General features: G+C 40.4%; 2 protein-coding genes and 2 long non-coding RNA genes across 6 annotated transcripts in view; 2 read left to right on the forward strand and 2 right to left on the reverse strand.

Moving 5' to 3' along the window:
• The window catches only part of CPPED1 (calcineurin like phosphoesterase domain containing 1), a 42,014-nt gene extending 35,055 nt beyond the window's left edge, over window positions 1-6,959 (reverse strand). For 2 of the 3 annotated variants that reach the window (XM_072935533.1, XM_030284999.4), the window contains exon 1: window positions 4,339-4,647. In XM_072935533.1, coding sequence (XP_072791634.1) covers window positions 4,339-4,402 — 64 coding nt within the window. In that variant the 5' untranslated portion in view covers window positions 4,403-4,647. Of the gene's footprint in view, window positions 1-4,338; window positions 4,648-4,760; window positions 4,888-6,878 lie in introns of those variants that run through there. The other variant, XM_072935532.1, reaches the window with a different exon arrangement.
• On the forward strand, window positions 4,787-6,604 carry LOC115497271 (uncharacterized). The gene is made up of 2 exons (XR_003962843.4): window positions 4,787-5,267; window positions 6,065-6,604. It is a non-coding gene; the product is annotated as an uncharacterized lncRNA (long non-coding RNA).
• A 379-nt stretch (window positions 6,960-7,338) lies between the features above and the next one.
• LOC121470728 (uncharacterized) overlaps window positions 7,339-27,028 on the reverse strand; it is a 129,769-nt gene continuing 110,079 nt past the window's right edge. Inside the window, exon 3 of the long non-coding RNA XR_012058242.1 lies at window positions 7,339-20,690. This is a non-coding gene — a long non-coding RNA (uncharacterized lncRNA). The remainder of the gene's footprint in view (window positions 20,691-27,028) is intronic.
• The window catches only part of SHISA9 (shisa family member 9), a 176,591-nt gene continuing 172,331 nt past the window's right edge, over window positions 22,769-27,028 (forward strand). The window contains 3 exon segments of the mRNA XM_002197627.7: window positions 22,769-23,199; window positions 23,201-23,593; window positions 23,596-24,212. Of these exon segments, the coding sequence (XP_002197663.2) occupies window positions 22,825-23,199; window positions 23,201-23,593; window positions 23,596-24,212 (1,385 nt within the window). The 5' untranslated portion in view covers window positions 22,769-22,824.

The following is a 27,028-nucleotide window of genomic DNA, read 5'->3' on the forward strand; positions in this document are numbered from 1 at the left end:
TTAACTATGCCATTTTAAGTACCAGGGGAAAAAAACCCTTCAAAATAGGTATTAAAATACATTTTCAGAGAGAGAAAAAAAAACCAAAACTTTTAAAGAGTAATTATTTAGAAACTTTGTACTACAAAAATACTGTCAGTAGAAACACTAAATGATAGAATGTGGTTTTTCAAATAAATGAGACAGTGCTACTGTTGTCAAAAGACATACTTTTAAACTTCTTAGATAACTATGAAGGTAAGAAATGCCCTCTCAGACACAGTTTATTTGTACTGAGGGCTACAGAAGCTAAATTCATGCCTTATGCCCACCCCCAAATTTAACATGTAAACTCATTACAAAAACTTTACAGCCCAGAACTGTAGGTGTGAAGGGGGGTGGTTTGCATAATGACAAGGTGAAGTCACAGAAAGTTTCTCAAAACCCACATAAAAATTTCCCTAATCCATATGAGAGATGGAGACAGTACTGGGAATGGAATATGCAATCTGGGAAGCAGTTATGATCAGTGCTCAAAAATATTACTGTTGAAGAGCTCTAGAACAGTAATCATAATGTGCCAAGATCTAACACTCTTCTGAAAGCAAGAAATCAACTGCGGTTGTATTTAATTTCAAAGGAAGGCGAATTATATATAATTATACTTTTAAAAAGTGCAAAAATCCTTGAAGGCAGCATGGAAACTACTCAAAGACACTATCCCAGAGGCTCAGACCATACGCACAGCATTTAATAAGGACTTCAGGAAGACCAAAAAGAATCCAGTGTCTAAACTACTTAAGTAACAGCAATAAGGAGGCTAGTAAGAGCAGGTCAGCATCCTTTGAAAAGCTAAAGCCTTCAAATAAAAAAAAAAAAAAAAAAACAGGAAAGATTTTATACACTGAAAGGTTTGATACTGAAGTCCTAGAAGTCAGGGTAAAAAAAGTGAAGAACTAGAAACAGCATAAAACTGAGAATTAATAAAGCACTTTGTACAGGAATTAGGAGCAGGTAGTCTGCCAGACAGTCACTAATGTTAACAGATGTTCCAGACATGCAAGATGCACCCAAAAAGAAAGGCTGAAAATAAGAAAAACAAGGTACATTTTTGTATCCACATGTATCATGACGGAACTTGTGAAGCTCTAGTGCAATAATTCCTCCTGACAGCACATCTGTCTCAAATCAAAGTATCAGTAGATGATTCAACAAATAGATACAGGCACTAACAGACCACTCAGATTAGGTGGCATCCATAGAATTCCTCAAAAGTGAAAATCAGTGAACTGCTGGGGAGTTATCCTTAAACCTGCCCTTGCACCAGGAACAGGGAGGTGGTCACCATTACATCTACATTTAAAGGGGTTTCCTGAGCCATCTGGTAACAACGACTACAAAAGTGGCGTCTGTACAGACAAGTGAAACACTAAACAAGTAAACACCTCCTGTATTTAGCAATTCTTCAGAAAGAGTAATCAACAGCTTTTACAGGGACAAGGGAGATCCATTTGATCCCATCTCCACTAGACATCTAACAGCTATTCACCAAAGCCAAGCTGTCTGGAAATACAAAATGAAGTCCTTGCATGCACAGAAAAATGGTAAGAAAAACAAAAATGGACAAGACACCCAGATGCCACCTGGATCTGTACTGGGACCTATATACTGTTCAACAAACTCAAAAAAATCTGTCACAGCAACTGAACAGTGAGGACGTGGAATTTGCTAAAATTAAGCCATTTGGCAGCATGAGAATCAGGCCTAGTTCTGAAGAGCTGAGGAGAGACTTCCTATGCAGTGAGTGTTCAAAAAAGGATGAACTTTGTGCAAAAAAGTGAAGCATAGTGCACATGGGGAAAACACCACCAACTTCATAAGATTTTTACCAAGTGCTACTAAGAAGTCACCTCAACATTCAAAAATAGCAAAAAATCCGAGATTGGAAAGGAATAGAGAACAGAGCAAAATGAAAATATGAAAAGTAATTGAATAAACTTTGAGAGTATGTAAAAGATTGGTGGGGGAGGCATGACAAAGGAACAGAAAATCACATGTGGAACTGAGACTGTGAGGATGCAATACTGGTTATTTGCCTGTTCCACATAAAGGTTTTGGAACCATCAACTAAAACTAGCAAAAGACAGGTTCAAACAGACACTTCTCAACCAGTTAAACTGACAGAACTACATGTGTTTAGTTACTTGGAAAAAGTGTTCCACCACTTTCACATGAATTCTTTGCACAGTATGCTACTGACATACTCAGGGAAAAAAAAAAAAAACACCAAAAATACAAACCAAAAAACTCCCTGACTTCTGGAGAGAAGTGGTGAAGACAGCACTTGCCCAAACATATGGTCCTATTTCTTCACTTAAATACTAATAGAAGGAGTAGACAGCTGAAGCAAAATTTCACACAGGCATAAAAAAGATAATTTATTTTACAAAGTAAAGCCAAACCATACAAAGGTCTATTGCCCATCAGGTAGGGCATTTATACACTGTTTACTACTGTGCCTCATTGATTATGTGGAATTTCAATCCCTCACCTCAAGCTCCTCATGCACATGTCCCACATGAAGGGCAGATGAGAGCAGGTTACAGGTATAACCTCCACGTTATGTAAAAACAGACTGAACAATTTACCAGTAGGGAAGAGGAACTTTATAGAAAGGGTAAGAAGAAGAAAGGAAATTTAGCTTTCAATAGTGGCTTTCAAATTTTAAAAGGAAACAAAGCCACAGCAGTGGCAGTAAATGTGGATACATGTTTAACAGAAGTGAAACCTTAAGACTGAGAAAAGGAACAAAACGGAGATAACTAATTTTTGTCTTAAAACTGCATGAAAATTTGCCTCAGTTTTAACAGCCCTTGGTTCTCCGTTTTCCTAATAATTTAGTCATTAAAATATTGTGTTGAACTTTTACCTCTTAAGAAAGACCCAAGTAAATTATTTACAACAATACTGCACCCAAAGATGGTAGCTGGACTATGATAGCCTAACAAATCCTGAACAAGGTTAAAAGCAACCAACTGGTAAGAAAAATCTTAACTAATATTTAAAGAACTCCAAACAAGGATGCTTCAGGAGAAAGAAGCATACCTGGGAAGATATTCCCAAATGAAGTTTTCTTCCATGTTTAAGGAAATTTTCAAGAAGGAGTTAGATACAACTTTTATTCAGAAACTTTTACACTGCTGTTGAACACCCCTTGTGTCAAAATTTCACTATATAGTTGATTTAACTAGATGGCTTGTCTGCCATCTGTCCCCTCAGCAAATGCTAGGCATTCTGTTCCAAACCAACCAGACCATCTGCAATTAATAGGTTGCCAGAATGGCTGTATACATATACTTCACATGCTCTGAGTTGGTGATTTTTCTTTATTTGGCAACAAGCAAAGCCAAATATTTCCAGTGCAACCCAAGAAAAGACCACAAAATTGATGGGATGAAATAGCTTTGCTGACCTCACCAAACCAATACAATTTAAAATTCATAAATACAGAGAAATAGAATACCTTCTACACAAGACCATAGAAAATGATTTCTTAACACAGCTGTGTCCCTGAAAAACCCCAGCACACTGTAGAACCTCTATCCTTGGGCAAATTTTATAAACAGGTGCATACACTCAGATGTTCAACGAGTTAAATGTGCGCCTCTGTGTCCAGTTGCAAGCAAGAACCAGCAGTCACCGGCGGCTGCCACCTTTGTCTCGGCCTCGTCTCCTTCTCCACCTGGTGGGTGTGGAAGCACGTCTGCCTTGGCTGGCTGCAGCCCAGGGTTCGCAGCGCTGCTCCTGCACAGCGGGGAAGGGCCCGGGGAGCACCTGTGCTGCTGACCGGAGCGAGGCTGAGCACCCCGGGGAAAGCAGCACCTTACCCAGCTGTGAACCACCCTACGGCCGCATTTGGTTTGAGCGCCAAGAGTGACCCAGCGGTAACCTGTTAGGTCGCCCCTACAGGTACAAACACAGGACCACCAACAGCTTCACAGGCTATCGAGACCCGGTTCAGCAGCACAAGTGTTTTAAACGAATCCGGAGCTGGACACTGCTGGCGTCTTCACGGGAGCCAAAGCGTGGGGAGAAACTTGGGCGGCTCCGGGCGCGCCCCGGCACAGGGTGGGCAGCGGGGCGGCCACAGCTGCCCGGCGCCCCCCGCGTCCCCCGCTCCCCGGCAGGGGCCCGCCGGCACGCAGCCCAGGCCCCGGCGCTCCACGCCTCCCTCTCCGGGCGGCAGCTCCTCCCGCCGCCGGGGAAGCCCGAGGCCTCCCTCCGCACGCCCCTCCCGCCCGGCAGCGCGGCGGGGAAGAGCCGCAGGCGATGGCGCGGCTCGGCCGGCGCTCCCCGTACCTGGGCGGAAGGCGGTCAGAGTCCTGCCGCGGGCTCTCAGGAACACGCTCCCCGCCGCCGCCATCGCCCCGGCCCGCACGGCCGCCGCCACCGCCGGGCCCGGCCGCCGAGGGGGCGGCACCGCCTCCGCCGGGGGCGGCGCCTGGCGCGGGCGGGCGGCCCCGGGACGCTGCCGGGCCCGGGCGCTGCGGCCGCGCTGGAGGCTGCGGGGTCTGGTGTGAGTGGAGCGGCGAGAAGCGGTGGCCGAGTGGCTCTGGGGCGAGCCTTGGGATAGCCCTGGAAACGGGGAGTGCTGCGGGGCGGCTCCAGGCGCCGCCATGTGTGGGGGGCGGCTTAGGATGGAACCTGCCCCGGAGATGCGCTGGCTTTTAAATAAATTATAATAAAGTCATAGATTACGTCATATTCAGCGTGTTCCTCACCTGCGAACCGAGGTAACTCCTTGTCTAAAAGCATTGCCAGCCTTCCTTTGCTCCTTCATGTGTTGTTCTTGCCAGGTTTCCTCAGTGTTTAAACGTGCTCCCGAATTTAGGTATCACCAGCAACTCTCTGAAAAAGAAAAGAGAAGTTACACAGAAAAAGCAAAGGCCCGGTGTCTCCCTGCTGCCAGTGCCCCGAGCGCAGCCTGCCCTGCCCTGCCACGGCTGTGGGCACTGTGGCGGCACGGACCAGGGCCCACACAGTTCATGTTCCTGTCAGAACCAAGCTACACAGTGAGGTGATGACTGAAATGTATGGGTGACCCTTACCAGGCAATGTTTTCTTCATCTCTTCTGACCTAGAATTCCTTTTTGACCCAGCCATCCAGGAACAGCAATACAGTTGCAGTTTCCCAGTTGAACAGCTGAGATCCCATTATTCTGCGTGGTGCAGCATGCAGAGTTCTGAGTGCTTCTATTCATCGTGTGAAATCTGCAGCAACGTGTTAGGTGAGGTTAATGCTGTCAACTAAAATGCATTCCTATGGCTAGATGGCTTTTCCATCTGTAAAATGTGGGTATTATTAACCACAAGTAAAAACAGCTTCTTCAGTCCTACTTGTAAACTGCTTAAAGATCATTAGATGGAAAGCGCTAGGGGAAGTCTTTTTTATTAAGTAGTTTTTGTCAATTTGGCTCTTTATGAGGCAGCATGTGGTATATTAAGCAAATAAAAACTAAAGTGCATTTTTAAGTCTTAGGTGTAGCCTATTTAAATATCCCAACACCATCATAGGAAGGGGTGATCACAGTCTCATGGTAGAACTGCTCATATCAGAGCAGTTGGCTCAGTCATGCAAATAATTTTTTTTACCTTTTCTAATTCTTTTCCATTTTCTTCTCATTTGCTTGATAGGGCTGAGCAGCTATAAACCAGAATATATGACTGCTGCATGACTTCAGCTAAAATCAGGATTAATTTTGCAAGTGAAATAACAGCAAGAACAGGCCAAAAAATGTAGATTGTTTTGGCAAAGCAGCATAGTGTGGCTCTGGAGCACAAGGACATGAAATTGTGGTCAGCACCTGAATTACCTTTGTTGTACTTAACCTGGATGTATTGCTAAAGGCAGCCATGTTTCTTGTCAAGTTATGCATGTCTGAAAGATTGAATCAGACCTGGCAGAGATGGGGATTGTAAGATCTTCTAGATTTATCTAAGTCTGTAATTTCACAGCTCTTTTTTCCTAGCATGCTCTCCTCTACAAAATTCTGTTGTCAGTACTTGTATTCTGTTGTCTTTGCAGGATGGATCATGGATGAGCCTCAGGATGCTCAGGACAGTGAGTGTGCAGCCTGCCTATGTTGCCTCCTCTTCACATGAAAACCTTTGATCTTATATCACCTAGAGGATTACTTGCGGTAACGAGGAAGCCATGAGAAATTTTAATTTTGTAATTTAAACACATTTTCTTGTGCTTTAGAGCCTGAGTGCAGTGTTTTCATCTGCAGAAATAAAGGAACATTTGTGTATAAACGTGAGAACTGAGAATCAGGACTGTGTATGCAGGAGGGGGATTTCAGCTCTCTCCTGCTTCCTTTACTCTGCCAAATTTGAAGTATGCATTTTTGAAGCCAGGCTCATGGACCAAATGTTATGCAGCTAAACTCATTTTACTATGACTAAGTCGTTCAAAGTTACTACTGATCTATGTTGGTTTAATTATAGATTTTCATGGATTCATTCCAGATGGGGCCTAGATAAAGCATCAGAATTTTGTCATAGGACTTGATTTGTTATACAAAGTGTCATGAATATAATGGCACTGAATAAATAATTTACAGTAGCACGTGTCTCCTCTTATTTATAGAGTATAAATTGAGAGTTTTACTAATTTTATAAAGTTAGTGTGAACATATAGAGGGAAATGTACCATTCTGGGAGGGCATGCAGTATATTGAAAATAAGAGATTAAAAGTGGGAAATGCAAGCATTGAAAATGAAATTCTTATATAAGATTTAGATTAGTAAGGACTGTGAATAGAATAGTGCAGATCTGTGGAGTCCAGATCTCGTAAGACTTACTCAAGTGTGCTTTAAATCATGCTGACAAGACTTACAGTTCTTGGAAGTTCTGAAAGATCCAGTAACAGACATTCGACCGTATTTTTTACTGCCGTTTAAAGTAATACTGTATGCATCTTGAGAGCCCTAGATAAAGTACAAATAAAACAAGTAAACAATTCTAAGATTTACTATCTCCATTGAGAAATTCAAATAAAGAGCAAAATAGTCAAAGCAGTGGTTAAAGAATGGGAATCTTTTTTTCTAATCTCAGCAAATGACAGGATGACAAAGAACAAAACTTGAAGAGTACAAAAGGTGAAAAGGATGTAACAAGATTGGTCTAAACATTGGCATTAAAATTACAATGCACAGACGGATATGCAGATTTGAAACTAAACCATTTTAATCTTATATATAGAATAGAATGACTATGTGCCATCTGGAATTCAGGGAATCCAATGAAAGTGGAGGTGTAAACAATACACACAGCAATACCAACATCTGTTTTCAGTGCTTGCTGATATATATGAGTCTTTGAGGGATAAGTTGGAGAAAATAAGTTAGAAATTGATAAACCTCATGATAGAAAATGGATCACACATAATTGTATTTGTTTAGAAAGAATTTGGATTTACTCATGCTAAAAATAAATAGCGCATACAATGTATTGTCTGTTTTTTAAGAATCTCTTCTCTCTGTAAGTCCTTGAACAGGACAGCATTCATAGCAGATGCAATATTTTGGAAGGTTTGGCATAGGATATAGCTCCTCTCGTTCCCAAGAACAGCTAATGGATAAAAATCAGGAACTTCTGAAAACTTACAGTAATATCTCTTACACTTCTATGTCCTGCTCCATTGCTGAGACTCCAGGATGGCTATGCCCTTATTAGTAAATTCAGTAATCTGGGCCTAAAACATTACTGAATACGATAAAACATAAGGTCTGATATGCAGTACAAACAAAAATTAATGTAATAATTCACTAAAAATGAATTACTGCACTGAAGAGTGCTAGCAATGTTAAAAAAAAGGCTCTGTTAATATTTGGCCTTGATAACAAATGGCCTTCCATTTTCACATGGCCCATAAAATAATATAAAAAATATTAAAAATGCTTTGCACAAACCAGCTTAAAGGGATTGGTTCACCAGGACCAATATTTTGTTGCTAGGAAGGGAACAATGATGACATTGATTATTTCCACAGCTAAAAATCCACTATGTAATTGATTTTTATCTGACTCATTTAGTGTGGGCAGGCTCCATTTGTTCAAGAAACCTGTAATATATTCCTAGAATCACTGTAACTATGAGAGATATAAAAGTTGATGTAATGAGTTAAACACACTATTTAACTCAATTTGTTTTGCACACTGAATTCCAATTTCTGACACAGATACAGGTTCTATCTAGAGCTATTGCTCATTTTTTAAGATGTCTTGCTAATTTTCTGTGCTCCCAAATATTCAAGAGTTCTACTTTATTCAGGGTGCCTCTGACTTTAGAATTCCATGTCCTTAGATCTCATTTTCAGGTAGACTGAGAACTCACACCTTTCAACTGAGTGACTGAGAGCCTGGGCTACCAGCAAATTTGAAAGTCCTGACTAGTAAAGACTCCAGGGAATGAGAGAGCCAGACTAGGAGGAATTATTTGATCTGGTGCATATCTTCGACACATTCAGTGTCTACTCTGGAAAAGTCATGGATATTTGGGTCATGATTTTGTATTGAAACTGCTAGACACAGAAAAATTGCATAGGAGTCCAGCAGGGCTTGAGCTGAGTGAAAAAAAATCAAGGTTTTAATTGAAGCGTCCATTTCCATAATGATGTTGAATATTTGTGATTGACTTATCTTGAACTATAAGAACTTTCTAGCTTAACTGCTCTCCAGAATTTTTGCCATCAGATTTGGGCAGTATTTGCCCACTATCTAAAGTTTATGATTCCTGGTGCTCATCCTGTCCAGTCACAAATGGAAGGGAATTAGGAATATAAATAGATTTGAAGAAACTATTATATATATCCACATACATGTCTGGATGTTTTTAGAGAACTGTAGGTTTCAGGTATATGACTTAAGCAGAAAATCTAAGTTTAAAACCTTTTATTTCAAAACTTGGTCTCAAATTTAGTCTTGTTGGACTTTTCTTATTTTAAACAAATAGATTTTCCATTCATGTATGAGCAAAAACAGAAAACTAGAAGAAAAATTAGTATTTATTTTACGTGTCTGTATGCATGACTCTTGAGAGTCCTTTCTCCTTCTTTGCTGATAAATGACATATTATTATAAAAAACAATAAAACCTCTGGTGATCATTAACCACAGTTGCTATTTCTGAAAAAAAAAAAAAAAAAGCAACAATCTTTCAAATATTCAATAAACAATCAGAGCACTTTGATATTTTTCAACTAGGCATAGAGCAAGGGCATTGGTCTTTTCCTGTTACATTGGTTAATCCAAAATGTGTTGCAAATTAATGTCTTTGTTTCCTTGCTAAAAGCATTTTTTTTTTCAGACTGGAAAACCTCACTTTTATATTACAGGTAAAATAAAAGCAATTTGGGTGTTTTGAAAAAACTGATACCTCCTTTTTCTTTCCTTCTATAAAGAGATTTCATTCTCTTTCAGAAAATCGGCATTTTTTTTTTGTTCACCTAAATTTTAACCAAATCTATTTCTCAAAAACACATGAACATCATCATCTGACAGGTTATAACAAACTATATATAAAGAGACAATGACATCCGATGACTCTGAGAAGAAAAGTGTGACTACAAAAAACTCTGAAAGAGAACCCATTGTCATACCACTTTCAAAGATGCAGCTTCTGCTACAGAGAGGAGTTTGACACCACAGAAATGTCCCCTAAGTGGACAAGGTTCCACTTAGGTTTTTTTAAGTGGAAAAGGTAGTTGTACATCAATCAGGCAAATAAATCCTCTTGTTGATTGGCCTTCCCACTCTGCCACTACTCTCCCCTCAAAATACAGCCTAATAAATTGCATCAGTGGTTCAGAGAATCTTTGCTGCTTTGGAGAATGATTTATGTTCGCTAAACTCTCCACAGAACTCTTCTACACATTAGTATTCACTCATATTGTGTGCCAGGTTTTGCATGTGAAGTAGATCTTAAAATTGAATTTACCATCTGTGATGTCACTAATATAGCAGTCACTGTACTCCCTGAAATAGGATGACTATGAAGGATGCATCTATTTTGCCACAGATTTCTATAAAACAAAATGTTTTTCAGTAATTAAAGCTGGAGGTGAACAAAGGAGGTACTCCGGGAAAAGCACAGATTAATTTAAACCATAAATGACCCATTTAAGTTTTTTTTTCACTCAAGTAATGACTAAAGAAAATTAGTTCAGAGACTGATGAAGGATGCTGAATAGGTAATTATCGCTATTACAAACCCCTTATTTTAATTTGTAGGAAATGTGATTTGAAAATTAAATAGTACTTGATTTTCTTCAGGTTTCAGTGTGGACTCTCCTTCAGCTGTGTCTAGAACTTTTGTTTCTCAGAATTTCAAGGACCTTTCTTTTCCCATTAATGATTGTATTAGATAACCAGAAGGATCCATTTTTCAACAGTATTATCTCAGCAATAAATTACATTTTCCACTTCCCTCAGATTCCTGTAGGTGTTTTACAGGCCTTGGGTAAAAAGAAATAACAAAAAATTTGTACACAGGTAGAGGCACACAGAGGCTGATTTATGAGTGAAGACATAACATGCACCACAAAGCTTCTACTTTTAAAATTAAAAATAGATGAGGACAAGACTGCATGCCCTACAAGGCAAATGTAATCCGCCTGTTTTGTACTATCCTTCACTTCAGCTACCAGCCTCCTTCCCCATGTTTGCAATGATTTTTTTCAGATTCCTTCCAGTTGTACTTATTCGTAACAACTCAGTCAATGACAGCAAACATTGTCTGTATTCCCAGAGTGTTCTTTCAAATTTTTAATGCTCCAGTAGTTTTCAAATCTCTGTTACAAATGTAATAGAGTCCAATGTCCAAGCATAAAAATCCAGACTAATTGACACTAGAAAAGTAGTTTCCCCACTCTTTCAATTTCTTCTGGTTTTGAAACAAGAGAGAAGTAAATTTTTATTCACAGAAATATTGCTTGGTCTTGTTGATCCCTTCCTACATATGCTGCATAAGGATATGTCCCCTGTACATCAGTCAAAATATAGAAATTAACTCAAGTGCCTCTTCTGCAGATGACTTGGAACCCTTAAAGATAATTTTGATGTTTGCCAGTTGGTTGCAGGAATACACAGAAAAGAACTGCAGAAGGCTGTGTACAAGGGTAGGGCACCAGTGAGAAGATGCTACATCCAACCCTTCCAAATGTACTCTGTGGCAAACAAAGCCAGTGTCCTTGCAAAACAAACTGTGCCACCCATTTCTAGCTTTAAAATCCAATGGCACTAAGACCTTCCTGCTATGAAGCATAGTCAGGCTCATTCAAAAAGCACGATGGACATTGCACGCTGTCCCAGAATGGCCCTGAGAGTGAGCAAATGGAACAATGCCCATCCACTGAGTAGGGACACTGAGGCTGTGTGTCTGTAGGGATGTCCTCCTCACAGAGATGTAACAAACCCTCTCTAGCCATGACATCCTGACAACACCCACTTGACAACACAGAGTCTAGCCACAAACCCGTGGTCATGAATTTATCCCATGGACTTACTTGATAGATCAAGGTGCTGGAATGAGTGGTAAACCAGAAACAGCTCAAAAATAGTAAAGTGTGATTAGCATTTTTGTTGAATGCAATTGGATGGATTCATCAACCATAACCATTTTTTGTAATAATTAACTATGCTGAATTTTTCATTAAAATAAAACCACAATATTCATATGGAGTAATTACTGCAGTGTGAAACATGTACATGTTTGAATTTGAACAAGACAACTTTGTCATTGGGTAGGTAAATTCATAGTGCCAGGAAATGTTCTCCTCCCCAGGTTTTAGGAATCATGTGCCTAACAGTCTCCTGCAGTATACAGTACAAGCTACTATTAATAATAGATCTAGAGCTGAACATAAGGTATGGAGGGAGTATTTAAATGTTTAATTATTCAAATGAAGGAATTAATTGACTGTGTCTTTTTTGCAGTTACACAATATTTCTAAACATCTTAAGAGCTCAGCATGCTAAGAAGAATATAATAATGTATCTGAACCTGCACTTCAGTTTATTTTCCAAGAGAAGCACTATGGAAAAACATTTTAAAATCAGAGAATTGGAACAGAGCAACTGACTTTGGGGAAAAAGCATATCTATGTATATATATAATGTATATATACACAAAATATGTATACAATATAAAAAAAGCTGTGATGAATTGGATTCAATGGGTGAAGATCTTACTATACCTATTTGATGTAGAACATGTGAAGTAATACTGTATCAACAAGCTGCACTTCACTACAATATTTATGACAGTTCCTTTTAAACTATCAGTTCTCAAGCAGTTTTAATCTAATTTAGTCTTAGATAATTTCTGAAAAAAGTATTAATAATTCTAAACTGGTGAGAATTTGCCAGTGCTGAACTTCTAGCAAAACAGCATTGATTATTATACTTCCAATCTTACTAGATGGAGATCATTGCATTCCTTGCTGGAACAGGCAGGTGGGAAAGCAAATATTCCATTTTCTTCTCTAGAAACCTTCAGGACTAATTTGTCTCCAGAGAAGGTAAAACCTAACTGAAAACCAGGTTGATTTACATATTTTTTTTCAGGCATACTATAGTAAACTGTAACTTCTATTTGCCCTAATCTTTCTCTAACAAAGTTTTTGGGGATTGAACAAACTGTTTGTTTAAGGCTATATTTCTTTTCATTTTTGTAAGCCAGTATTGTTAAACTGTAGTGGGGACCCTCCCACTTTGCATTTTAAAGGATTGAGAGATCTGCACATGGGCTGTTCATGCCCTTGAGGTGACACAATAATTGAAGTCCAGCTAGTGTGAAAAAGGATGGAAAGCTTACTTAGGAGCAAGTTGGGAAGCCCTGACCTGAAGAAGCATCTGTTACCTTGCTGTCAACCAGAAATAATTATATTATAAGCAGGCTGGTACTAGAATTTCCAGTCTTTTCTCTTGGCCTCCAGAGCCAGGAGAAATCTGTCTAGTTTTGGTATTACACTCTATTTTTCTCCTTCAGCTGCACGTTGGACAAACAGGTACAGTTTCTCTCAAAAAAAGAGGGATCAATTCTTTACTAGCGACCAGCAGAAGAGATTTACTTTTAAGGTTTCTGCCAGGTTTGCTTAATTGGACTCTTTGGATAAAAAAAGCCAGCATAGGGCTATGATAGTAGTCTTAATGCTCTGATTTTCACACTTCAGCACTAATTTGCTTCTGGATAAACTTTGGTTAATCAAATTTCTGCAACTCAAGCAAATAAAGAGTGAAATTCATCCTGTCTAAAAGGAGGCCTGGTCTCATTTAGATCCACAGAATTTCATCTACTAATATTCTCCCAGTACCTCGTGCTACACCTTTTGAAATGTAACTATTTTGGAAGCATCCAGGTATGTAAACAGATAAAATATTTCAGTAGCTAAAGTACTTTCAGAATTAATTTGTCAGTGAAAAATGTTTAATTTTTAATTTTAATACACTCAATAACAGATTTATAAACCTTGGTTTATAAATGTCTGCTTTCTTTGCAATAGCAGTTCTTCTACTTAGTTGTAAGAATTCTTTGGAGCTGAAAGATTTATACCTTGTCCATACCCACTCAGCCTTTGACTTATAATGAAGCTGCCAGCAAAGACACAAAGTAGTGTCAAGCACAATGGCATCTTTGTACTGTGCAACTGGAATAAACTGTAAATTTAAAATAGCAGTGTTTACTATTTAAAACTTAGAGTTAGTAAATATCTTGAAAAAGATTTAGTGAATCAATGAGACTACTATTATTTTTCACACTTTTCCTGCAAGAAAAGAGAATTGTAATATTTCTGGGTTCTTACATAACCTAGTCTAGCAAGTATTTATCTCATTTTTGAGATAAAAAAAATCTAACCCCCTCATCCTTAAATAAATCCAATGTAAACAGAAGAAGTACAAGGTAGAAGATACTTAGAGGACTTTCTGTTTGAGCATTTGAACAATAAATCTCACCTGAACAAATATAATAATACCATCCTGGGTAAAACTTTCCTACACTGACTGAGAAGACAGGTATATAATTTTTTTTCCAAGAAGGAGTATTCACATTTATTTATCAGCTAGGGTTTTAGAGGAGTTTTTTTTTTTTTTTTCAAGAGAATGATATATTATATGGGTATCATTTCTGAAAAAAAAATCATGCACCTCTCATACAGTCTAGACTGAACCAAAGGGAAGAGAGCATTTTTTTATTCCTGCAAGTGAATTCATAAAGACCAACAGGACTCAACAGATTTTTAGGACAAAATCATAAACTTGTTGTGGTGAACACCATGATGTGTGGGGGAGGAGGGAGAGGTGCCAGCTGGATCCAATGCCTATCTTGGCATTTATGCTGTGTTCATCACCATGGTATCAAAACACCTTTACAAGTTCTAAGTGTAACCACATTAAAGGATCTGTAGTTTTTCCTTGAGTCCTAGGAGGGATGTCTTTGTTGTTGTCATTGTTGTGATTATTGAACAAACAGGTGAAAATAAGGGATTTTACATTTTGTTCTTAAGGAGCTAAGATTCCTATGAGATTAAATTCCATAGCTGTATGTCAGTTGCCAAGAAAATTGCATCAGTACATGGTCTAGAGATGACTCTTCTCTTGTCCCAGAAAATTCCAGCTCCAGAAAGGTCATGAAAGGAGTGAGAAGGAGCCCTCATCCTTTTACACAGAGCACAGGGAAGATGCTTAGGATGGATGGAGGCAGGGAGGTGGAAACAAGATTTGTTGAATACACTGCTGATTTTTCTTGGTTTCCCCAGCAGTGCAGGCAGCTTCCCTGAGTGTATGTGCCAGAGAGCTCTTCTTATCCCTGTGCCAGCAGAACATGCCTCCCTTGGGCTTCCATGGATTGATGCACAGAGACACCTGAGAGCTGGCTGCATACATTTTCAGGAACATACAGCAGATGTGCTGGAGCTTAAAGCTGTGTTGTATGTAGAAATATTATTTCCTTAAATATTTCTACATTTTCTCACATAATAAGCATCAGACTGTGCCCTTTGTATTTTTGTCTTTAACTTTTCCTGTATGTTTTTTTTTTGTTGTTCTGTAGCCTTTAATGTTAAATTTTGGGTTTGCTTTCATTAGCATTATAAAATTGCCCCACTGAAAGAAATAGAATATTATATCCTATAAAGAACATCTCAATGAGAATAAACTTATAAAATCATGTTCCTTAGAGTGAAATCTTCACTCCATTTAATTTAATGGTAGTATTCCTGTTAATAATAATGAGTCAAGAGTTTGCAAACAGCTATCAATAATTACTTATTGATAGTCAACAGACAAAATACTAAAAACATCCTGGGCAATGAGACCAAAAATTTGAACACTGTACCCAGGCTGAGGTTTTATATGGAGGATCTATTTATGATCTTGCTGTGCAAGTGTTTTAGTGTTTTCTTTTTTTTCATAACTTGAGTTAAACATTGCAACAGAAACAAGTGAGATAATTGGGTATTATGAGATATCTGCTCTTTTTCACTTATGGTCATTTTATGTGTTGAAATATTTGCATTGTTTATGTAGGAAAGTGAACCTATTGTTCAGCCATCCAAATTATGTCTTTGTTAATCATATAATCAAGGCTCATGTCAACTGTTCTAGTTTGCATAGAAATTATGAGCAATTTCCTTTTAAATTTTGTTATTTTTTCTTTTTAAAGAAGATCAATCCCTAAATTCATAGGGAGAATTTGTTAAACTGGAAAATCCTATTTAAGGGTTCAAGGTGTATAGAAATTACAAAATTTCCTTTAAAAAGGTCAGCTTTCTGTCAGGTGTGTGGGGGTGAATAGCAGACTAATTCCCACACACACCCAAGAAAATTGTGAATTGTCCTCATACCAAGTATTCTGTTACAACTGTCCCTATAGATGTGTCTATGTGTGTCTGTGTGTATATATATATGTAACTATATGTATAAGTACATACATATCTATTATTTCTGTATTACACTGAAATAGTCATTTTACAGCTTCTTTACATTTTACTCCTGTGTTACTTGTCTATATTGATTACAGATTAAGCAATCCACTCTGAAGCTGAACTCTCAGATACCAGTATTTTGTGATAAAACTGTGTTTAACCTTATTGTACTCTGCAATAATCTCCAAAATATATGTATTAGGGAACAGATATCCTAAATATTTTATTAACATTGGATTATATTTAGCAGGTTAGAGATAATCTGCTGATTTAAATAAACACTACAACAAAAAGATACCACAAGAATCTTCTGTCAGCATCTTTTTGTAGCACTTCTTAAGACTCCCTGATGTGCATTTCACAATGTAGTTAAAATCCTTTTATTTGTCCTATTATTTATCCAGCTGTGGGATCACTGCACTTTCACAATAATAAAAAACCTCTAGACAAATATATTATAAAATCACCAAAAAAATTAAAAATGTTCTGCTACACATTGGTTACTCTAAGCATTAAATTTTCAGTTTTATATTGGCTTTATGCAAAGAGCAAGGAAATTAGATTGATGCCTTTTCATTCAAGATAGTATAACAGAGTACCTAGACAGATGTTCTAGATAGATATTGCATTTATGTAGGTGTAACAGAATTGCACTGTGCTCAGAAATACTAATGATGAATACTGTTAATATTATCAGAATGCTGTCTAGAAGGAAAACATAAGAAATGGCACTTATTCTTCTATCTTTAAATCTTTGTGGGTTTTTGATCCATCTGTCAGTATATCTGGTTGATAGGTTATTTCTTCTCCCTGGCTTTCATGCTAAAGGACAGTGCAGCAAAGCCCTTTGGAGCCAGCTTTAATACTGCTCTTTACAGCTGGCTGTCAAGTGGAGTCAAGAAGGGACAGTTGCTGCCATCTGCCAAAAAGTGTGGTCTGGAACCTGCGTGTGTATTTGTGCACGTCAACAGCTTTCCAACATATGGGCCTAAATTTAGTTTCTGAATTCATTATTTGGTTTCAAATATGTGACCCGGTTTTCAGATGTACTGACCACTCAGACATCTGGTGGTTTCATGGAAGCTGTGATTATTCAGCATCTCATGAGAAAAATCACTCAGTGCAGTGCAGTTTCCATTTAAAATTAGCGAGAAGACAGTTGTTGAATTTAGTAGATACTGAGTTGGTCCGTGGATGTTTAACCTTCTTGACATCTGGCCCTCTTGGCCGGGCCTAGAGTCACATAAGTGAATCTGACAGCCACCTGAAAACTGGTGACAGCATCATCTGACATTGATAACTCTGTCATAGAATGAAAAAGGTATCACAGAACTCTGGCCATAATTACTTTGTACCACTTATTTCATCTGTCTTATGACTTAGCATTTTAAAATCCTGAACATCTTTTTAACAGTTAGCATCCTTTAAAAATGGAACTGTCAAGAGAAATTTTCTTATTCATAAATCTGAAAGTTCCTGCATCTATATATTAGTACTATATGTAAGACTCAAAATATATCAAGCTCCTGATAGGCATGTTGTGACAGTGATACAAGGAGACATCATTAAAGCTTATTATCAGGAAGGCACACTGAAAAGGTCTAATTTTCAGTAAGAATTTTTGATTTTGGTTGCTTGACAGAACATTTTGGAAGACATGCAAAATATATGGTGGCTAAAATATTTTGTTAGTGAAGTAATACAGCAACTTTACATTTCTGTGAAGAGTAAGTTGTTCACTTCTGAGGTTTACAGCTCACTTCTATAGCCCTTGAGGGTTATTAGTGCTGAAACTGGCAGACTTTAACTGACTCATCTATTTGACTTATTGTTCTGCTGTTTGTCCATGGGTGTTCCAGCCCTGAAGAATGCACAATGTAGACTAAACTTGTCTACATCTTTATCTCAGTTGCTGAGGAATTTTAGAAGAGGTATTGGTCGGATCAGCTCCTCAACAGAGTCAAACAGCAAAGGATCAGAAAATTTTCTCTCCTATGTGCCCTGTTCTATATCTAAGCACAGCTTCTCTATGCTCAGGCACAGTATACAGCCTATTATACTCACTTTAACCTTGACAATTTTTAATGCTATTTTAGGCCTGTTTAGAAAGTCTTCCTTTCTGCCTTGAAAAGTTGAACTCATGGGAACAAAGGTGGTTTGCTTTTCAGTTGGAAAGATACAAAAGCAGTTCCAATTTTTTTGATCCTGTGTAGCTTTTATTTATATATTTTTTTTTGTTAACAAGATAAAGATTTCGTTGGCACAAGTTTGCAATGATCTGCAGAGCCTTTTTTTCAGCTGCAGTAATCCTCAGACACCCAGTCAATCATTCCAGATCTAAATTCCATGTCAGTCTAATTTATAACAAGTAGAAACGTAGCTTGTTCACAGGTACTTGCAATATTGCTACAATTCAGAAGTAACATCAGTTTTACCAAAGAGAGAAAGTGGCTGTCAGCTTTCCTTGTTCAGGATCAGAGTAGTAGCTGTGCAACAGGCAAACCCGAGGGCACAGCTCATTTTATAGCTGCACTGCTGGAAGCTGCTTTAGACCTGTTGGCACTTTTTTCCTACTGCTGTATACTGAAGACATTTGGACTATACATGTATTTGCTCTTGTATGTTTATTTGCAAGTACACTATTTACCTTCTAAATTTATCTGAATTTTCTCGATCTCCTTGAATTAAGCTGAAGCTACAAGAACTCTTGGGATTTCATGAAGTCCACTCCAAATGTGGTTGCTGTTACTGCCTGCCTCAAACCCAACCCACGTAATTACTACAGTTTAGGTTTTACAAGAAGACTGAAGAGGAAAAATATTAGGTTATAAAGGTAATTTCTACATTATAGAATTGCAATAAATTATATTCCTCTTCAGTAAGCCATAAAATCAAGTCTCATAGTTTTTCACTCATGCAGCACCTCTTGACTCATTAAAATCTCTTGATGGTGATCCCTTTGCTACATGCAAAGTGTATTTTTTGAGACCTTATGACAATAACAAAGAAGTGCTCAATGTTTGTGAGATGTTCCTATTAATATTGCTATGAATCCATGAAATTATGAGAACAAGCTGCTTCTGTCCTAGTCCATATGTGCATCTTTTTTTATGAAAAGGGAAAGGTTAGTTAGAAGATGTGTGCTCACTATTTATAAAACCAGAAGTGTATTTAGTGTCAACATAATGCAGGTTGGGATTTCACACATTGTTGTACTGATACACTAATGATTGCAGTTATTGGTTAAAAGAGCAAAGGCTTATGAAGTGTGTGCTGTGTAACTAAAACCAAATGCATTTTAACCACCCAGCAAGACTAATACCTCTGGGGAAGGTCACTGCTCATAGAGAAGTGACAGAACTTGTTAGAAGCAAATGGGGTTGTCTGATCTACATGAATTCAAGAATGTAGAGCTGTTAAAAAAACTCCAAACTTCTGTGTTGTGTGATACTGTGATTTACAGGATTTGTGAATCATAGGACTTTTTTTCAGTATCTATAAACATTATGTCACTTGTAGCCTCCTTGATAAAACACACTTCTTTTTCTTGGAAGAGATCTTTAACTCATGTCTGCTAAGACACTTCTTCCAGGTCTCAAGCTTCCCTAGTGCTACCCAGCAGACATCTTCCACCACTAAACTGTTATTTTAAAGGCAATGATTGCAAACCTGCTGCCACTTGATCTGGCACAGAAGAATCATCACTTCTTCTGTTCTCTATCCACAAAACATTTTGGATCTACATCCAGACACCCCACTATAGCATGAAGTGACTACCAAGGAAACAGACATTGACTGCTTCATTCCAATTTCCACACAACATTTCTTATCACAAAATACCTTTCACATCAATACTGCCTGAGATCAGGCCTGTCTAGGTGCTTTTTTTGACAGGTATTCACAGCTCTGGAATGTCTGTTAATAGAAATGATTGAGCTATAGGGCATTTTTTGGGAAATAATGGTTAGCTAGAAAGCTCCATTGACTCAGTGCTCAGCAAATGACTATTCTCTCTGTCAGGTAATCAGTCCCAGGGATTTACTCAAAGGTTGCATCAACACTGTTATTATAAAAAAAATTAAATTCAGAATTTTGAACATAATAATTGCAATTGTTCCATATGATCTAGTTGTTTTATATTATTCATATTTGCCACCATCTCAACATTCATGTTAACTCACTGACTTTCTCTCCTAATTTTACTCTTTTTCAAACTCTCTTATTTACATAAAAAAACATGCAAGAATCAGTTCTAGATATAATTCCATACAGAATTCAGCAAACAGAGTATGAGTGTATATGCAGCTTCCCTGTGACATGAGTATATGTTATTACCAGAAAAGGTGCCTATTTTCTAGGTTAAAGTTGAACTACAAGCATTACCATTGATTCGCATCATCTTGGTGAAAGCAAGTCAAAGAAGTTAGAGCGAAATCATAACAATTTTTATACAGCTGGTGCCTAAAGTAAGAATTCCACCCACTTAAATGGGTATACACTTGAGTAAAGAGAACTCTGTAGGTTCAGGTTGAAACATTCATCCTCTCAGTTACTGCAGAGGCAAAAAACATTCTTTATGGGATAAATCTGTAGAAAAGTAGACAATTATTACTTGCCTTAGAGCAATGTCAAAAAGAGAAGTCTTGAAATTCTTGCAGTCTTGAAAGTGGAAGATGATGGTGTGAAATCAGGAAATCTTTCATGTTTCTTGACTTGTTAAGCATAACTGAAATAAATAAGACATTTATTGACTGACTTAATTGCAAAACTTATATAAAACCACACAAGGACCCAAAATGTGCCTCAGTACTCTGTGTAATACTAATTTCTCTCAACTAGTTTTATTTGCATTATTGTAACTAATGGGTTTATATTTTGGTCATGCAGGTGTTAGAAATATATGCTCTGAAGCCATTAAAGCATGCTAACACAGGTCTAGTAAAAATGGTTTGTGCCCCAGTCTAGAACAACTCCAGTTCACTATTAGAATTCTACGACATGGTACAGCTAAAATAACTTCACTGCTAATACAACTAACTAGCAGAGAAAGCAAAACAACTTAAGTAACTTATAATTAATTAAGGATAGCATTATTTATGGATTCTGGGTTCCATGGGTCAGATCCAAAATCTCTTGGTGCTATAAAAAATGTTTTTTTTTCAAGAAGGTTTGATCACCCAAGCACGTCACTTAGGGTTGAGTTCTGATCTCATGGACCTGAATCCCACAGATGTCAGGTTCTAGCCTAAATCCTTTGGGCTTCTTTTTTTGTAGGGGAATTCTTAAGGAAAACACTAGGAATGCAGCAAAACAAGAAGCTTGTACCATATTTAGTCAGGATTAATAACCCATAAAATAAATCGGTTTTGGATGTTATTTCCACACATGTGTAGCACTAATCATGCAAAATATTTAAGCAGCTTTTTAGCTGTCAAATCAACAGGGAAACTTGCATAATCTTAAGTGCTTGACAGACTGGACCTTAAATGTCTCTAGGTGCAATAGTAAGTATGGAAAAGATTCATTTTGTGCAGTATTTTCAGCACAAACTGCATCACAAAGTGTTAAATAATAAATAATAGCAGAGAGAAGTATACACAAGGGAGGAATGATATGATTTCAGAGGAGACTTGAAAGGGGATGTTGATGAGGTGGAGGTTTTAAGAATTAAATATTAATACCCAGAAAGGCTGCTTTTCGGCTGGGACTGATTGTTTTTCTCTGGTGAGAAATAAAGGGTCTTTCTAACCTACCTCCTGGTCAAGGATGCCAGGCTTACTGTCAAACTGTTCACTGGAATCATCACTGTACTTAGAGTCTATTTTTAAGAGAAGGCAAAGGATTGCAATTAGCTAACTACAGGCCTCTCAGATTCCAAACGTCTGCTTTGTCCTCTGCTTCACCTTTCCATTTATTTACTGTGTAACAACTCCACACGACTTGGCCCAAGTTCCTGAAGAGCGCCGGGGATGCAGAGGGGAGGGAGGGCAGCCTGGCATGGCCGGGCCCCAGCACAGCAGCCTTCCCCAGAGCCAAGGGCAGCCCGCGAGGCCACGGCAAGGCACGAGGAAAAGGGAAGCGGCTTTCAGCACCAGCCCACACTGTTAAATCATGCCATAGTGGGCTTATTTCCTACATTTGGTGGCAGCATAGTATTCGGGATAATATTATTGCTACTTGCACAGGTTACCGCCGAACCAAACGACAGAGATGAGAGAGTTAAGTAACAGAGATGGAGAGCGAATCACTAAAAAGTCTTTCCCAGAGTCAGTTCACAGTTTAGGGGAAGTTATTTCAATTCTGTATCTCGCAAACAACCCGCTGCCTCACCGTGCCCTCTGGAGCCAACTGACTGACACTATAAGGAGATTTTAAAATAAATGATGTGCAGGAGCAGCTCGTGTTTAGCAGACAAAGCCCTGCTCGGCAGCGTGCACCGCGAGCACCGCCGTACCTGTGCTCGGCAGACCGGGGCCGGGGCAGCGCCTGCTCCCGCCCGGCCTTAGCGGAGGTGCGGCCCCATGGGCGCCGCTCCGCCCGCGGCACCTGCCTGTGCCTCGCAGGTGAGTGCGTCTCCGGAGAGCGCTCGGAGAGGAGCTCCCGGGAGAAGGAGCGCTCTACTTATCGGCAGAGGAGCTCTTCTGCCGCGGAGCTGCCCCAGCCCAGCCCAGCCCGGGCCGGCTGCCCCTACCCCACTCGGCGTGGGGCGGGCTGAGGGAGGCAGGGGACCAGGAGGCGTTCCCGCGCTTTTGGAGACGCACCTGTGGGGAGCGCCCGCCGGGACGGGAAGTCTCTTATGTAAGGGATGGCGAGGAGCGGGTGAGGGGGGCGAGGCGGGGGTCGGCTCTGCGGCGGGGCTGATGCGAGGACGGAGAGCCTCACAGAGGGGCTGGAAGGGAGGAAGAGAGAGAGGGAGAGGGAGGGCGGAGAGAGAGAGAGGGAGAAGTCGCCGGCCCCTCAGCGGGTCTGCCGGGGGGGACAGGCGGGCGGGCAGCCCCGTCTCTGGCACGCAGCTTCCCGCGGCCGCCTCAGAGGAGGGGCTGGGCTCTCCCCGCTGGCACCGCGCTCGCCCGCCCGCCACGGCGCATCTCCCTTCCCCGGCGGCTGGATGCCGCGGCGGGTCCGTCCAGCCTCCCGCGCCCTGCCCTGGCAGCCCGGCCGCGGGCGGGGCTCGGCGGGCGCCGCGGGCGTCTGAGGGAGTTGTGCGAGAGACCGCGCCGGGCTCCGCGGGGGAGCGGAAGGTGGGTGCCCCGGCGCCCCGCGCTGGCACCAGGCTGCGCGGGGAGGATCCTCGCTCGCCCTCTCCTCCTCCCGCCCCTGCAGCGCCCTCGCCTCAACCCTCCCGCTTGGCGGCCCCTCCACGCCCCTCTCGCCAGCCCGGCGCGGTGCCCCGCACGCCGCCGCCACCTCCACCCCTCGGTCCTCCTCTTCCTCCTCCTCCTCCTCCTCCTCCTCCCGCGCTCCCTCTCACGCGCACTCCGCTCCACAAGTGCCGCGCGCCCGCTGCTCCGGAGCGGAGCGGGGCTGGGCTGCGGACCCTGCGCGGGGCTGCGGACCCTGCCCGGCCCGTTCGGGGCTGTCCGTGGTGCTGGAGGCGAGCGCGGGCTGAGCGGACGCCCGGCTCCTGACGGAGCCCCTTTATGTTCAGCTCCTGGCGCAGCGCAGCATCCAGCAGCTCGAGCGGCGGCGGCAGCAGCATCGCTGAGCCGGGGCTGGGAGGCAGAATGGAAGGCTTTATTCGGCTGCTCTTCGGCTACTTGGTGGCGGACCTTCTCACGCTGGTGTGTCGAGCTCAGGAAAAAGCTGGCCAGCAGCTGGGGAGCTTTGTGGTGCTCTCGGGAGGAAACCACTCCAGCCTCGGGGAGCAGATAGACCCCTCCGAGCCACCTCCCACCCCAGACTTCTGCAGGGGCTACTTTGACGTGATGGGGCAGTGGGACCCCCCCTTTAACTGCAGCTCGGGGGAGTTCATCTTCTGCTGTGGCACTTGTGGCTTCAGGTTTTGCTGCAAGTTCAAGAAGACAAGGCTGGATCAAAGCACCTGCACAAACTATGAGACGCCGTTGTGGATGAACACCGGGAAGCCTCCTTCCCGCATAGACGACCCTCTGCATGACCCTACCCGGGATAAAACCAACCTTATTGTCTACATCATCTGTGGGGTTGTAGCAGTCATGGTGCTGGTGGGGATCTTCACCAAACTAGGGCTGGAGAAGGCACACAGACCCCAGCGGGAGCACATGTCCAGGTAAGGCTGAGTGCCAGGCAGCAGGGTTCCCTTCCCCCCTACCTTCTGCCAGCCCCTAGAGAGGAGAGAGGAGCCCATGTGTCCCTGCCAAACAGACAACTCCTGCCAGGCAGGCTGCATTCCCCTGCAAGGCGACCGAGAGAGACCAACTTTGCTGAGCAGAGCTCCTGTGGTGCCCCCAGCCCGGGTTAGCACAGAACATGCATATTGAGGAAGACTAGGGATAATTGTGGAGTCTGCACAGACAGTAGTACATTTTTATCTGCAGTGCCTGACCCTCTCTCTAAAAAGATCCAGCAAGTGTTCCCAGATATACTGTGCATAAATAGAAAAACAAATTCTTAAACACTGAATTATAGAAAGCCTGATGTGTTCTCCCTTCCAACAGTTTCAAAGACTGGAAAATGTTTTTACTTCTCAACAGAAGGATGTAAACAAATGCCATCTCACCCTCCCTCTCCAGCTGCAAAATGGTTTTGGCAGGACCTTCCCTACTCCTCCAGCCCTTGCAAGTGTGTGAGCTATTTGTAAAATTTCTAAGCTGTGAAAATGAGTCAGGGTGGAAGGGAAGAGGAAGACACAAAAAGGAAAAGCTATTGTAGAATTTCTTAACATTTTTTCAGTTACTGTTGAGAAGTAAAAAATGGAATATGAAAGTCTTGCCGCATCCATGTATGTGTGTGTCCTAACTGTCTCCACGGTGTAATGGCTGAGTTCTACCAAAAAGAACCTCCCCCACGTACAGTTAGGAATGCTGTGTACCATCTACTCCAGATCCTGGCTGCCTAGTGGTGGATAGGCAGGTGGGCAGCTCGGGACAGAGCCCAGTGTCTCTAACAACATATTCCAAACCCATATTGTCACAGCAGTTCAAAATCAAGGCATAACACATTTGTCAAGTTTGCAGCCTGTCTGATTCTTTATGCTAATCCCAGGCACATGAAAGTAAAGCAGATGGGGGAAAGGAATTAAAAAAGGCAAACAGATCCATTAAAGAGTCTAAATAGATCCCAGCATATTGGACAACTTCAGTGATGAAATACAATGAAAGGATACCTTCTACTGGACATGCAGTGTGGCAGAAAACTTCCTCTTGCCCCGACTGCAAATGGTGTAGCCCACAATTTTTAAGGCTTAGATGAAGAGTCATCCTTTGAAAGACAGTCCAAGAGATCAACTCAACACCTGGAGCCTCATTTTTACTGAAGTTTCTGCATGACTTTTTGATTAACTGCTTATTTTGAAATGAACAGAGAAAGTCACAGAAATACTCCTGAAAATGTATCACCAGTCCATGAGCTATTATTTGCTATTTATAAACTGGCTGATATGGATATGCTTTACTAGTGAGGTAAAAAGCACATTGCAGAAATTTTAGTCAACAGCGTGTGTCAGTGACACTTCCGGAAAGATGTTTTTTGTTGAAGAAGGTATGATAATCCTTTAGACATTTTGAATATAAATTGAGAAAAACAATACATGGGTCCCAATTTATTTTAAAAATTTTAATCCACAGAGCTTGTTTGCAAAAAGCTCTTGCTTGCTTCAGTCTCTCTCTATAGGGTCTTTGTGCAGGCAAAAAAAGAGGGCTCGTAACACTCACAAAGCCCAGAACAGAGTGAAGTTATAGCCATCCCTGCAAATTATGGCTTAAATAAGTCCTGCTTCTGTGAATAGAAGTATTTGCTATCTAAAGTACAGGTGTGAAGTATTCTGAAAGGATATTCTGTCTCAGTTTATGGAAGTAGAATTTTGGGGGATTGGAAAATCATTCACATATCCTCAAGTCATGTATGCATAAAGATTAGATTTCTGAAGTGGGTATTAGCAAAGGTCGTCTGTTATCTTGATTACTTAACAGCGTCTGTGATCTTGTACATGAAACTGTTCAAGGCAGGATTATATAGAAACTTGGAAAGTCATGATCACATGGCAAAACAGTCACCCACTCAGTACACATAATAGCTAGTCATGTTCTGAAAAAGAATATTCGTAGCTTTTTTTTTTTAATAAGTTCTCTCTTATTCCTGTTGTGGGATAGGTTTAACATTAATTTGAAAAGAAATTTGTAAATCCCTTTGGCAATCTATAAATATATTAATTGAGTGAAGAATTGAAGTAACCTCTTAGTCCCCAAGTGAGTGTTTAACTAAAATATTCCATTCTAGCTCATTTTACACTACTAATTTTCTGAAAAAAGGCTGCAATGCTTAAAAATAATTTATCTATCCAAACATTTAATAGTACCAACAATTGATATAATCTGTAGGTTGTGTTCATAGTCACCTTCTTTTAAATATTCATCACTACAATATCAGAAAACCAAAACAAAGAAGAACACCTACATTTTTTTCTATACTGAACCTTATTAACAAGCAGAAGTTTAATGCACCGAGAGTATTAGGTAGGCCAAAGCAAAAGTACTAAGTGTTACTCCATTTTGGCTGGCAGCAAGAAACACACAGAGTCTATTTGTCATCTATTTCCTTAGATAAGATTGTGTTCTTTCCCTTGCCAATGGCTGAATAAAACATTTGAATCCCCTTCATTTCTATGAAAAAATTCACCTAGGAAAGGGATAGTACTGCTTATCAAAAAAAACAGTGCATAATGGAAACTGATTTTTTTTTAATGGGGGCTGATTTTTTAAGAAAAATGAACAACTGGATATAACTGGTGTAAAGTATACATTTCCATTTTTGATTCACTAAAAATATTTCAATATATGAACAGGGACCTGATACGTGGGAATAAGAACATTGACTCCTAAATAGGAAGCAATACTATGCCAAACTTTTTAAATTCTTGCATTACTT

Source organism: Taeniopygia guttata, chromosome 14, assembly GCF_048771995.1.
Source record: "Taeniopygia guttata chromosome 14, bTaeGut7.mat, whole genome shotgun sequence".
Lineage (NCBI taxonomy): Eukaryota > Metazoa > Chordata > Aves > Passeriformes > Estrildidae > Taeniopygia > Taeniopygia guttata.